At 41.0% G+C, this 14098-nt stretch overlaps 1 protein-coding gene across 22 annotated transcripts in view; it reads left to right on the top strand.

The window, feature by feature from the left end:
* The window catches only part of LOC138757470 (putative methyltransferase NSUN7), a 141960-nt gene that overhangs the window by 43991 nt on the left and 83871 nt on the right, over positions 1 to 14098 (top strand). For all 22 annotated transcript variants that reach the window (XM_069924820.1, XM_069924830.1, XM_069924825.1 and 19 more), the window contains one exon: positions 6300 to 6430. In XM_069924820.1, the coding sequence (XP_069780921.1) occupies positions 6300 to 6430 (131 nt within the window). The remainder of the gene's footprint in view (positions 1 to 6299; positions 6431 to 14098) is intronic.

Genomic DNA, 14098 nt, shown 5'->3' with positions numbered 1-14098 from the left:
ATTGTGGTCTGGAGGTGAGGAAATCCATGATCCAATTACACAGTGGGGTGTTAACTCCCATGTCTTGGAGTTTGCTGATCAGCTTTGAGGGGATGATGGTGTTAAATGCCGAACTGTAGTTGATAAAGAATATCCTGATGAATGCATCTTTACTGTCCAAGTGTTCCAGGGCTTTGTGTAGAGCATGTGAGATGGCATCTGCTGTAGACCTGTTGTTACAGTAGGCAAACTGGAAAGTATCCATGTCACTGCTCAGACAGGAGCTGATATGCTTCAATATTACTCTTTCAAATGACTTTATCACTATTGATCTAAGTGCTACTGGTCAATATTTATTAGGCACTTTCAAATTGCAGCATCTGGGTAGCCCTTCTGGGACCCAGGTGAGATTACTGGGTCGTGTGTGCCTCCTGCACCTTTCAAATAGCAGCCTAACCTTCCTGTTAAATCGCCAACCCAGCAATTTAAGGGAGATCCTGCCCCTGCGATGATGTGCTGAGTGATGCGTCATGCAGCCTTAGGGAATCTCTTGTTCCTTGTGTTCTTTTTGTACCCTTTCTGTTTAAAGTTCCAAAATAACCAGGTGAGCCATTTCCCCTTTCAAATAGGCTGAGGAAGTCACCTGGATAAGTTTTACTGGTTCCCTGACCACCTCCAAGGTAGTTCTGAGACCCGGGTAGATTTTAACCAGGCTTGCCTGGTTCAGCCCTTTCAAATAGCCCTGTAAATTGCCCAGTTAACTCTATTTTACAAGGCAAATTGAAAAGACCTATTAATGCAGGTTACTACACTCTTCTTGGGCACTGGTATGATTGATGGCTGTTTGAAACAAATGGGTACCACACCCTGCTGGAGTGAGATAATGAAGATATCTATGAATACATTGATAAGTTGGTCAGCACAGATTTTTAATAATTGGTCGTACTCTATCTGGGCTTTCCTGAAACACCCTCCTGAAAACAGCATGCACGTTATCTCCAGATATGGATAGAATAGGATCATCAAAGGAGGGTGGTTCTTTGCTGTTACTCTCATCAAATTGGGCCTAGTAGGCATTGAGTTCCTCTGGGAGCGAAGCTTTGTCGTCGGTTACTTCACTGGATTTGGTTTTGTAGTAGGTTATGGCATTTAGGCCTTGCCACAGTTGTTGGGTGTCCCTTGTGTTTTCCATTTTCATCCAGGATCTCCACGTCACTCAGGAGATGGGTTTTTTTTTTGCAGGTCATACCTGCTCCTTCTGTATTGATCTGGACCTCTGGACTTAAAGTGCCTGTGATCCACCTCTCAGTGGGTTCTGGCTTTGGTTGTTCATCTAGGGCTTCTGGTTGGGGAAAACTCTGAACTATTTAGTGGGTGCTCAGATCCTCAGCTGAGTCCTTGAATACCACCCAATCTGCTGAGATTCAAGGAAGTCCTGTAACCATTCCTCAACCACCTGTGACCACCTTGTAGCTGTTCTGATCTCCAGAGCTTCTCTTTTTCAGTCTCTGTCTGTATGCATGCTGAAGGAGCACAGCCAGGTGATCCAGTTTTCCAAAATGCAGTCTCATGGAAAGAATGTTAAGTCTTCCTTATCTTGATGTAGCAGTGTTCGAGTGTGCTGGGACCTCTGGTGATAGTTGGGCAGTGTTTTCTTAATGCAGGCCTTGCTAAAGTCGCCGACTAAGATTTGTAGTGTGTCGGGCTGGGCTATCTCTTGTTTGCTGACCACCACATGCAGCTCTGCAAATGTCTATTTGTAATTGGCATTGGGAGGGATATAAACACCAATGAGAATCAATGATGAGAACTCTTGGGGGAGATAGAAGATTCTGCATTTAATCACAATTTTGTCTAAGGCAGTAGAGCAGGAGGTCGACATAACCCCAACATCTGTGCACCACCTAGCATTGATGAAAAAGCACACATTACCCTCTCTTCCTTTTCCAGAATCCGAGTTCCAATTCAGTCTATGAATGATGGTAGAAGTAGATGGGCAGACTATTATTTAGATGGGGAGAAAATTCAAAATTCAGAGATGCAAATATAATCTCCAGGTTGAGTCAGTGGTGAAGAAAGCAAATGCTATGTTGGCATTCATTTCTAGAGAAATAGCATACAAGAGCAGGGCTGTAATGTTTAGACCAGTGGTTCTCAACCACCTTCTTTCCACTCACATACCACTTTAAGTAATCCCTATGCCATCAATGGTTTGTAATTAGTAAGAGATTGCTTAAGGTGGTATGTGAATGGGAAGGGAAGGTTGAGAATCACTGCTCCAGACTCGATTGTTACTGAAATATTTTGCTTGAGAAAAATTGTCATTGGCTCATTTCCTTCGGAGTTACGAAACCGTGCACATAACGAGTCAATTATGATTAAAACAGTGGTTTTCGACCTTTTTCTTTCAACCAACATACCACCTTAAGCAATCCCTTACTAATCACAGAGCACCAATGGCATAGGGAATTCTTAAAATGGTATGTGAGTGGAAAGAAAAAGGTTGAGAACCACTGGTTTTGACTATGAAGCATTAATGAGACCTCACAGAGTAGTGTGTACAGTTTTGGGTGCCTTATTTGAGAAAAGGTGTGCTGGCTGTACTGACAATAACCACACCAGCAGTGCGAGTATGACAGCTTTAATAAACTAATATGTACACTAAGAGGTCTTGTCTCTCTGCAAGACGAACCTGGAAGGCTAGACTGTAGCTCTGGACTGCTTTATATTCAAGGTCACTGGATGACCCCTGGTGACCTAGTGGTGTAATTACATATCACCACACTGGCATTGGTGAAGATTCAAAGATTTATTAGAATATCAGGAATAAAAAAGTTAGCATATGAGGAATGTTTATCAGCTCTTGGACTGTACTTGCTGGAGTACAGAAGGATTATGGGTGGGACCTCATCTTTCTTTGGCTTGGCTTTGCGGACGAAGATTTATGGAGGGGTAATGTCCACGTCAGCTGCAGGCTCGTTTGTGGCTGACAAGTCTGATGCGGGACAGGCAGACACGGTTGCAGCGGTTGCAAGGGAAAATTGGTGGGTTGGGGTTGGGTGTTGGATTTTTCCTCCTTTGTCTTTTGTCAGTGAGGTGGGCTCTGCAGTCTTCTTCAAAGGAGGTTGCTGCCCGCCGAACTGTGAGGCGCCAAGATGCACGGTTTGAGGCGATATCAGCCCACTGGCAGTGGTCAATGTGGCAGGCACCAAGAGATTTCTTTAGGCAGTCCTTGTACCTCTTCTTTGGTGCACCTCTGTCACGGTGGCCAGTGGAGAGCTTGCCATATAACACGATCTTGGGAAGGCAATGGTCCTCCATTCTGGAGACGTGACCTACCCAGTGCCTCATAGAGGCATTTCAAATGCTGAAGGGCCTAGACAGAGTGGATAGATCAAAGATGTTTCCCATGGTAGGGGAGATTAGGAAAAGAGGGCACAACTTCAGGATAAAAGACCATCAAAATCAAATAAAGAAATGGAAAAATTGTGGGTTGTGAGTCTGTGGAACTTGTTGCCACAAGTGGTTGTGGAAGTGAGGTCATTGGGTGTATTTTAGAAAGAGATTGACAGGTATTAGGGCTTCAAGGAGAAAGCAGGGCGTGTGATTGAGTAAGAGGATGGATCAGCTCATGATTAGAATGGCAGAGCAGAGAACAGACTCAAGGGGCCTACTTCTGTTCCTATATCTTGTTATCTTATGGTAGAGTTCAAGTGCTGGCTAATATATGAATTGCTAAGTTTGAGAAATGTTGATTGCGAAAAGAGTTAAGTGATTCTTGTCATTTGTTCAAATATGATGACAGCTGGGAGAGGGCAAGAGTGAGGTTTATCAGCACAGTTATTTTAAATGAAATAAATTGAACATTGAAAATGTGCATTATTTCATGTTAATAATCAGTGGAAGATGTGGGACCTAAGATTAGTTAACGTTGTTAAATAAAAGCAATTGCCGTTTAAAATTAAAGTTAGAGAACAGGTTGGTTGGAGAGGGCAGGGAGTTGATAAATCTGGAAAGGTGGATTCAAAAATGAAAAAATTGTGAATCTGTGAGATTTCATTTGTGAGCTTAATTGTTTGATTTTTAACTAATTGAAAACTGAAAAAAAAATACTTGGCCAATCTCTTGGAAAAGGTTTTGGTTTCACCATTCAAATTTGTGTTGGCAAAAATGCCATTCATGTAGAATTTTCATCATTAGTAATTTTTCTGCAAGAATTTCTACTTATTTACATCAATTATATTTAACTCTCCAAAAATTAAAAAAGTTGAATTTAATAATATCAGATTTATGTTTTAGATGTGATCAAGAAATTGTTCTTTTTTTTTCATTCTGCTTGGAAGTGTCCTAGAGTAAAACCTTTTTGGTTAGAGGCAAAAAAAAATTTTGGAGACAATATTAAAGGTAAAACTCCCACTAGATCTTATGTTATTTTTGTTAGGTGATATTAAAATGATTAGTCTTAGATTAAAATTAACTATGTATCAAATTGAATTTTTAAAATTAGCTTTAGCAGTTTCTAGAAAGTTTCCAGTTTCCATTACTTGGAAATCAAATGCAGATTTGGGAATAAAAAGATGACATGCTGAATTGCGTTCTTATATTCCACTTGAGAAGCTAACTTCTAATTTACATAATAAATATCATTTATATTTGAAAATATGGAGCCCATACTTACAATGTGTTGGTTTGAAACTTTGAAGGACTCTCAGAAAGCTCGATGCACTGATATCCATCCCTTAGCTCCAATATTATGTGTAACGAGATGTTTTTTTATTTTTTTGGCATTCTCCTTAATTTCCTTTTTTTTTAAATGTAGGGTTGCGTGTGTGGGGGGAGGGAGAGATGGAGGAAGGGATTAAGTTATTTTATACATATATACCACATTTGTAGCGGCCGTGTAGCAGGCTGAGCGGGTGCACAGTGTGGCATCGCGAACTGTCGCTGGCACAGTTCTGCGGGCGTGCGGAACCATAATACGGACAGCTGAATACTCACCTAATGGACTGCACGCGAGAGATATGGAGTGCTGAGGAACAGCATGTTGATCTGCTTGAGTCTCCTGCCGGAAGGCGTGGGACACTCAAGGCTTAATTTAAACCTGTCGGTCCTGTGGATCGGCAGCAAACTCATAGTGATGTCCCACCTTATCCCGTGGAACCCAGGACATGTGGTATATAAAAGAAGCTTATAAAGTCTGAATAAATCAGTCTTGAGTTGACTAATCTGGCGTGTGTGTTTGTACTACTTTAGTAGCTCTACCGTAGAAGCCGCTACACATTTGTATTATCTTTTCAATATATCATCTAATAATTGTCAAAAAAATAGAATTTCTACTTGTAGTACTCAAAATGGTTCGATGACCTTCAAACTAATTCAATTAGTTTGTTAGCATGATGTTGCTGCTCTCATGGCCATTGATAACAAGAAAGTACATGCTAGTATCAGGTTTCAAGATATTTTCTCTGTGTAGAGATACAAAGTCATAACACCATTTTTTTTATTGATGGAAAATACCTAATTTTGCCAAACTCACAAGCATTAATCATCCTGCTAATCTACAGAAAATTTTAAAAAAGCTTATATCCTATCCATGCTGACAAAGGACCTGAAATTTTAACTGTTCCCTATCCATAGATATTTGAGATTTTTGTTGCCTCTTTATTTATTTATTTTTTCTCATGTCAACAGAAATTTAGATTGATGCTTTAGATAGTGTGCTAGCTTTGCAAAACTAGTTTAAATTCTCTGATATTTTTTATATGTTTATATATCTAGTATTTAATTTATTCTCATGACATGGGTTGCTCAAATAGACTGAATAAGGACAGTAGATGCTAATCATGAATAACTAGTTTCAGAACTATTTGTAGTTTAAAAGCTGGCAATGTGCATTGGACTGGAGGTTGTCATTTGTAGAAAAATGAATATTTAGCAGAGTGTTTGAAATTAGATCATGGAACTAAGTTCATTGCTTTTGTCATTGACATTTTGATTTTATTCCACTTTAGATGTTAATATGGTAGTACATAGGCAGGCCTATATGTTAACAACCAAATGAAAATGTTGTGTCTTCTAATTAGTTATTTTGCCAAAATGTCAGTAAATTTTCTGGCAAAAGGATATTGGGAAAAGCAATCACATGCATCAAAAATGACAACATGTAAGCAATGTACATTATTTTATGTAGACTGTGAACATAGCAATAGATGAATATTATTTGTTGACATGAATTGGCTACAAGATAATCATCTAAAATACATATAATTACTGTTTAGTCTTTTGTTTTCACCATTTGTTTTGCTCTTTTTTCCCCCTAGTCTGTTGATTCGACAAGTTTGGTGGTTATTATGTTATACGATTATCAAAATCGTAAATTCCAGCCACGAAGCATATCTGAAGCAGAGGCCTTAATACCTGAAGTTAGAGAAGTTGAAAAGAGCCTTTTGAAGTATGTAAATTGGAAAAGAAAATCAGCAGAATTGGTAATCTGCTTACAAAAAAAGTTCTGTTTTCAATATGGGAGACTAATCCTATAAGAGATTCAATGGTTAAGTCTGTAATTTTATTATCTCTCGCTGCATTTATAAATATTCACTTTTTTCTTTAAATTGTATCAAGAAGGTATTTTAAAAATATTTCCCTTGCAAATTACAAGCCAATGTTGCAGTCTTTAAATTTCCACAAGTTAGTATAGTGGTAAAGGATAAAAGAAAGCCCCTTAGCCTACTAATTCTATGACAACAACCAAGCACAATTTGCACTTAGTACAACAATGAACTATTTTATTTTCCCCATATTCCAATCAAGTCTCTCTCTCTCCAATCATCACTCCCCAACATTCATGGACCAATCTACCAACAAAACAACCGGTCCAAACCTACACAGTCATGGAGAAAATGTGTAAACATCATGTACAAATAGGTAGCATTGGAAGTCAAGATTGAACCCTGGTGGCTGGACCTGTGAGGGAGCTGGTCGACCCTCTGTGTCACTATACTGCCCAATAGGAATGACATTGATTAAAAATAAAACAAAAATATCAATGAATATTCTTTCAATTCCATTCAGTGTTTATAACTTTTAAAAACTGGTTCATGTGACTGTTATAAAAGAAATTCCTTTATAACTTTTCAATTCCTCTTTTTAGTTGGTATTTACTCATTGAGGTAACCAGCAAACTGAGCAGGGTTTTAGCTGGGTTAAATGCAATGTAGATTTTTACTATAAAACCTAAAACCACAATCTACAGAAGAGCAGTCCACAGAGTTACAAACTTGTTGGTAGCTTTCTTCTTGCAATGTATGAGTTTTTAGGAAATTTAGGGCTAGGGATGTACTGGGAAAGTCAAAAATCTGAATAACCATCTTGTGAATATTGTACTTTTCTGAAAATGCCAATTGTAATCTAATTTGTTTGGAGTTGACCATATTGGCAGATAACATGAATACATAAATAATATATTGATGATCTGCAAAGGCAGGTAGCTTTTAATTGATATTCAAGAAAAAATAATTATTCAATAGGTTTTCAATTCTGTGGAATAACCTTGTTTTACATTTAGCAATGGGAAAAATATCTAAATGGGGCAAATGCTACTTATATAGCTAATGGTTCTTAATGTTAGTTGAGAGTACATAAATATATGGAAAAATTCTAGATTTGTGGAATAATATTTAACTTGAAACAATTTTCATATTCCAGGGTGAAATGGAAATGGGCAGGGTAGGAATCTACATCTAATTATCTTGAGTCCATTGGGCAGCACTGTTACATTAGTGATTAGCTCAACTCTATTGCAACTCCAGTGACCTAGATTCAAATCCAGTGCATTGTGTGAGGAGCCTGTATGTTCTCCCCATGTCTGAGTGGAATTCCACCCAGTGATCTGGTTTCCTCTCAGCCTTTAAAATGCATGGGGGTTGTAGTTTAATTGGTGTATTTGGGAGGCAAGAGCTTGTGGGCCAGAAGGGTCTGTATGTACATCTAAATTTTAAAAAAAATTAGACCAATGCTAATGCATTCCATATTTATTCAACTTTATTGATGCTAAATCTGAGATTAATATACTTTTGGCAACTGTATTAATGTAATACACGCTGCTGAAGATCCAGCTGCGCTGGATGGGTCACGTCTCCAGAATGGAGGACCATCGCCTTCCCAAGATCGTGTTATATGGCGAGCTCTCCACTGGCCACCGTGACAGAGGTGCACCAAAGAAAAGGTACAAGGACTGCCTAAAGAAATCTCTTGGTGCCTGCCACATTGACCACCGCCAGTGGGCTGATAACGCCTCAAACCGTGCATCTTGGCGCCTCACAGTTTGGCGGGCAGCAACCTCCTTTGAAGAAGACCGCAGAGCCCTGACAAAAGGCAAAGGAGGAAAAACCCAACACCCAACCCCAACCAACCAATTTTCCCCTGCAAACGCTGCAATCGTGTCTGCCTGTCCCGCATCGGACTTGTCAGCCACAAACGAGCCTGCAGCTGACGTGGACTTTTTACCCCCTCCATAAATCTTCGTCCGCGAAGCCAAGCCAAAGAAGATTAATGTAATATGGAATGAAGCAGTTAAATGAAGTTACAAAATAGATTTGCTCTGATTTGTTTTCCCCTTGCTTTTGATTCTCCCATTAATGTAACATGGAATCATTGTAGAACCAAAATAAACCATTTGGTCCTTCAAGTTTGTGCTGGAAATCTAGTCAATCCTATTCCCCATCTTTTTTATCTCAAACATCTATCCAATTTTTGCTTTTGAATATGTTGACTGAGCCAAAAATTCTGACATTTTAATCAGTTCTTCCCTTAATTTTCGATGTTATAGTTCAATGCAACAAATTCATAAAATACCCTGGTGAATCTGAGCTGCTATACTTCTCAGCCAACATGTCCATTATAAGGAGTGTCAGATCAATTTGGAGTATTCCAAGCCCTTTATATAGCCCTAACAAAATGTGTATCACTACCTGGTTCAAAATAGACTGTCACTTTGATCTGTGTTGGAATTGACTTGTCACAATTTTGCCCTCAATCATCACTGTTTTGTTATTTGTGAGCAAAGAGTGACAGATGAATTTCAGCACAAATTAAATTTAGATCCTACTGTCTGTGTTTGAGATCCTATTATCTTGCTATATCAATGTTTTATCTCTGTTCTGATACCAGATTTTCTCCCAATGATGCAACTAATAACATTTCCTAAGAAGTCTGTATTCATTTTGTTTAAAAATCCAATAATCTTTCCAGATCCATTTTGTTGAAAAATGGTCATAAATTCCAGAATATGGAACTACTATTCGAACATTTAACTTGTCAGAATTTTTACATTTGCAATTTGTAAATATGATCCTAATGGCTACAACAGATGGGCTTACTTAATACTTTATGTATGATTTGTTGTATCTATTGAGATACAGTGAAAAGCCTTGTTTTGCGTTTGCCCAGGCAGATCAACCCATCCTTAACTACAGGATGTGGCCTCCGTCAGTTGTGGTCGACCATGGGTACTGCACCTCTAGTAGTAGTTGGAGTGGCCTCTCCAGGGTACAAGCCAGGGCAGAGTTCATATGAAGATCCATCTGTTGCCCATGCAGTAGGAACACCCCCTCCGCCTCCCCCCCCACCAATGCTAATGACCGGTCCAAAAGAACGACAAAAGTCAATACAGTTTGGTGTCAGCAGCAAGGCAGGAGGTGCTGGGTACAGCAGTCAGCTGCCTTTGGGATTCTGACTCTGGATTTTTCTTGTGGTGCTTACTCGCATTGGACTGTGGGTGGTAAGCTGTTATGTGATGCAGCTGGACACCTCACAGGATGGCGAGGTCGGACCACAGACTAATGTGATGTGGGACGGTAACCAGAACCACTCAGGACGAGATGAGGACCCATTTTGAAGTTGCTGGCCTTTAAGCTGCCCTTGCCGTTCACCCGTCTGTTCACTTGTTGGGGCCAGTGCCGCTGCGGGCTGCTGGCCTTTGGTTGCGCTCGCTGCCTGGAGTGCTGGCTTGATCACCGCTGCGGTGGGCTGCTACATGACCCCCGCCCCCCAGAACTAATGGTATTGTCCTTGTTATTCTCTGGTGCCTGGAGGCAAAGGCTCTGCAGCCTTTGGTAGCCTGTCTCTTCGAAGTGGTGCTGGTGTCTTGAACGGGTGTGGTGGGTCCACGTATGCCAGCTTCAGCCTGTCTGTGGTGAAGACATGTCTGCCAGCAGGACTGCTTTCAGTCCCCTGGTGAAGCAGTCAACTATCGTGAACAGATAGCAGAAACCCTGGGATACCTGCAAGGGTCCTACTATGTCCACTTGGATGTGGTCGGACCTTCATTCTGCAGGCTCAAAGTGCTGAGGTGAGGTCTTGGTGTGCTGCAGTACCTTGGTTGTTTGGCACTGCATGTACGCCTTTGATCACCCACTGACTTGTTTCCGCACTCCATGCCACACATATTTGCTGGCCACCAGCCGGACCATGGTCCTGATGGATGGGTGAGCCAATCCGTGGATAGAATTGAAAACCTGTCACCTCTAAGCCGCTGGGACGATGGGTCTGACCTGACCGGTGGCTATGTCGCACAGGAGGGTGATGTTACCTGTGCCGACTGGGATGTCCTGGAGCTGCAATCCCGATACAGCAGTCCTGTATTGGGGCATCTCCTCGTCTTTCTGCTGCACCTCTGCCGGTCCCATGAAGTCCAGTCTCCTTGATAGCAAGTAGATACTTTGCCTGGACAGTGTGTCGGTCACCACATTGTCTTTGCTGGAGATGTACCTTGCATCTGTGGTGTACTTTGAGATGTAAGACAGATGTCACTGTTGGTGGGCCAACTGGGAGTTTGAGATCTTAGCAAAGGTGAAAGTCAGGGGCTTGTGATTTGTGAAAGCCTTGAAGGACCTGGCCTCAAGGAAGTACCTGAAGTGGCAGATGGCTAAGTACAGCGCCAGTAGCTCTCTGTTGAAAGCATTGTACTTCATTTCTGGAACCCGCAGATGTTTGCTGAAGAAACTCAATGGCCACTGACTTCCTTCAATCTGCTGCTACAGAACTCCGCTGATCACCATTCCTGAGATATCCACCATCAGGGCCGTTGGAGAGTCTGACCTGGGATGTGCCAGGAGAGCAGCATCCACCAGGGAGGCTTCCACTGTCTCCTCATCCCAGGTAATGTCCTTTGCCTTGCCTGCCATCCAGGTAAACAAGGGCCGCATGATCCAGGCAGCGGAGGAGATAAACCTGTTATAGAAATTGATCATCCCCATGAACTCCTGCAGTCCCTTGGTCATGTTTGGTCTGGGTAATTTCCGGATGGCTTCCACTTTACTGTGTAGCAGTGTGGCTCCTTCCATAGTTAACCTGTTGCCCAGGAAGTTGATGGCCTCCAATCCCGAACTGGCATTTAGCTGGGTTGATTGTCAGGCCGAACTCGCACAGTCAGGTGTGAAGGTTACAGAGTTGCACCATATGCTCCTGTTGGTTCCTGCTCGGCACCAGGATGTCGTCCAGGTACGCAAAGGTGCCGTCCAGGTCTTGGCCCACTGTGCCCATAAGTTGCTCGAAGGTCTGTGTGGCGTTCTTTAGCCCAAACAGCATTCGGAGGAATTCAAAGAGGCCGAAAAGGGTGATGATGGCGGTCTTGGGGATATCATCGGGGTGTACCGGAATCTGATGATATCCCCACACGGGGTCCACCTTGGAGAAGATTCTTGCCCTGTTCAGGTTAGCCACAAAGTCCTGGATATGCGGCACAGGGTACCAATCCAGTGTTGTGGCCACATGGTCACCAGTCCCCAGTTGCTTTGGGTACCATGTGCAGGGGGAAGCCCATGGGCTGTCTGACTGCCTTATGATGCCGAACTTCTCCTTCGCTAGCTGTAGCTTCTCCAGAGGAAGATGTCTTGTCCTTGTGTGAAGCAGCGGGCCTTGGGTCAGGAAGTGTTGCAGTAGTCCATGTCAGTGCATCACTATGTTGAATTGGGGGGTGAGCAGGGAACTTGGCCAGGACCCTGGTGTACTCATTGTCTAATCTCTGTACAGAGTCCAGGTGGAGTGCTGGGTGTCTTTGAGGGGAAACTGCTGGTTAGACCTGTGGGAGATCACCAATGTAACCTTTACATTACGTGGGCTTAGAGAAGGATGATACGCACACCAAAGCTTTGGTGGTCTATTGCACTGGCAGTTCTGCTTACATGGGCCCCAGTCACTGACATCATGGCCATGCGTCATCGGAGTGCCGGCCTGGGATTGGCTGGCGTTCCCACGACAGTTCACTGTCTTCCCACTGTGCAGGAGGTCACTTGGGTTGATGGCTGGTGTCCCCACCAGGCCCATGCGGTCGGTGTGTTCGTTGGCCATTTTGTGGGCCAGTCTGCATCTCCATGTGCGGGCCGCTATAACCTAATCAATATTTTATTTGCCTCATTAGTCAACTTGAGAGAATTTAATTTCATTCAGACATGCATCATGGTAACAGGACTTTCCCATTCATGAACCCTTGCCACCCAAATACCCTAATTAATGTACAACCCCAGTATGTTTTGCAGGGTGGGAGGAAATGGGAGCACCTGAAGGAAATTTGCTTAGACACTAGGGGATCATACAAACTCCTTCTAGACTACACTGGATTCGAACCCAGGTTGCTGGAGCTGTCATGCTATTGCATATCCAAATTGCCTAATAGAAAATTTCTTGCAAGTTAAAAGTTGCATTTGGAGACTGTCTTTCATACACGTTTGTAAAATGAATGGTGTTTTTGATTTAAATGGTTTTTAAAAAACTCACTTGAGCATCTTGCTCTTCTGTCTAATAAGACCAGCCATTTGATGAATGACATAGGTTAGTTTCTAATTTATTGCATCCTTACAAGGAGATTGTTTAGCTTTTGATTTTTTTCTCCATCCACAATGACTGTTAACAGAAGTTACATATTTTTCTTTCAATATTTTTATCAGTTTTCAATAGTAATAAACAAGTAAAAGCCATTAAACAGAATAAGCACATAAAAAGGAAAATACATCCATAATAACTGTTATGCAGAAAAAAACTATATATAAGCAAAGCACAAGAAAATAGACTAAAAGAAAGACAAAAAAGTATATTACAGACTTAAAGAAATATAAAATGGCTAACTGAAAAAGACCAAAAGAAAGATATTACTATTCTACAGAATCTACCCCCTTCCCTACTGAAGTTATTGGTAGTTGCATATAATTGTATCATATAAAGAAGACTACAATCAATACAATATCTGAATAATCTTATAAATTATGAAATGTAGTTGATAAAAGGACCCCATAAATTAAAAAAAATCAAACCTATTACATTGGTAGAGCATCTGATTTTTTTTTTCTCTCAAGCTAAACATGCCATCATATTAGATAGCCATTGAATATGAGTAGGAGGGACAGCATCTTTCCATTCCATCAGTATTGAACATATAGCAATAAGGGAAGCAAAGGAGATTACACGGGATTGAGAGACTGTTACATTCAAGTCAGTTATTTTAGTTAATCCAAATAGGGAAATTAAGGGATTTGGTCTCAAATTAACTTTAAGGACTAATGATAAAGTATGAAAAATATCTTTCCAAAAAGGGAAAGAGAAGTACAAGACCAGAACGTGTAACAGAGTACCTTCTTCAGTCCTGCACCTGTCACATTGCGAAGAAACGTAGGAGTGAAATTTAGTCAATTGAACTTGAGAAAAGTAGGCTTGATGTACTACCTTAAATTGTCAAAGTCAGTGACAAGCAATAAAATAAGAATTTACTCATTTTAAAATAGAATCCCATGTAATATCCAAAAATGAAAGCTGAAATGAAAGTTACAAATTTAACAAAGAATTCTTTGGATCCTCATTCCCCTTGCTTAACATGGAGAATATTGAATCCATTGATTTAACAAAAATAAAAAAAGTGTATTCTTTAAACCTATTTAAACATTGTGTGAAGGTGATTCCAAAGAACAAGAGCGAGGTAGGAAAGATTAGAGCATCAATGATGTGTGAGCACAGGAGCAAAGAAATTGCTAGATTAAAATAATGAAGAAAATGAGATGAATACATTACAGAAATAGAATTTAATGCGGATGTGGAAGAATTGATGAAACCAAAAGCAAAATGTTGAAGG

Source organism: Narcine bancroftii, chromosome 3, assembly GCF_036971445.1.
Source record: "Narcine bancroftii isolate sNarBan1 chromosome 3, sNarBan1.hap1, whole genome shotgun sequence".
NCBI lineage: Eukaryota > Metazoa > Chordata > Chondrichthyes > Torpediniformes > Narcinidae > Narcine > Narcine bancroftii.
Note: the sequence above shows the minus strand (reverse complement) of the source record. Positions and strands in the feature narration are given on the sequence as shown.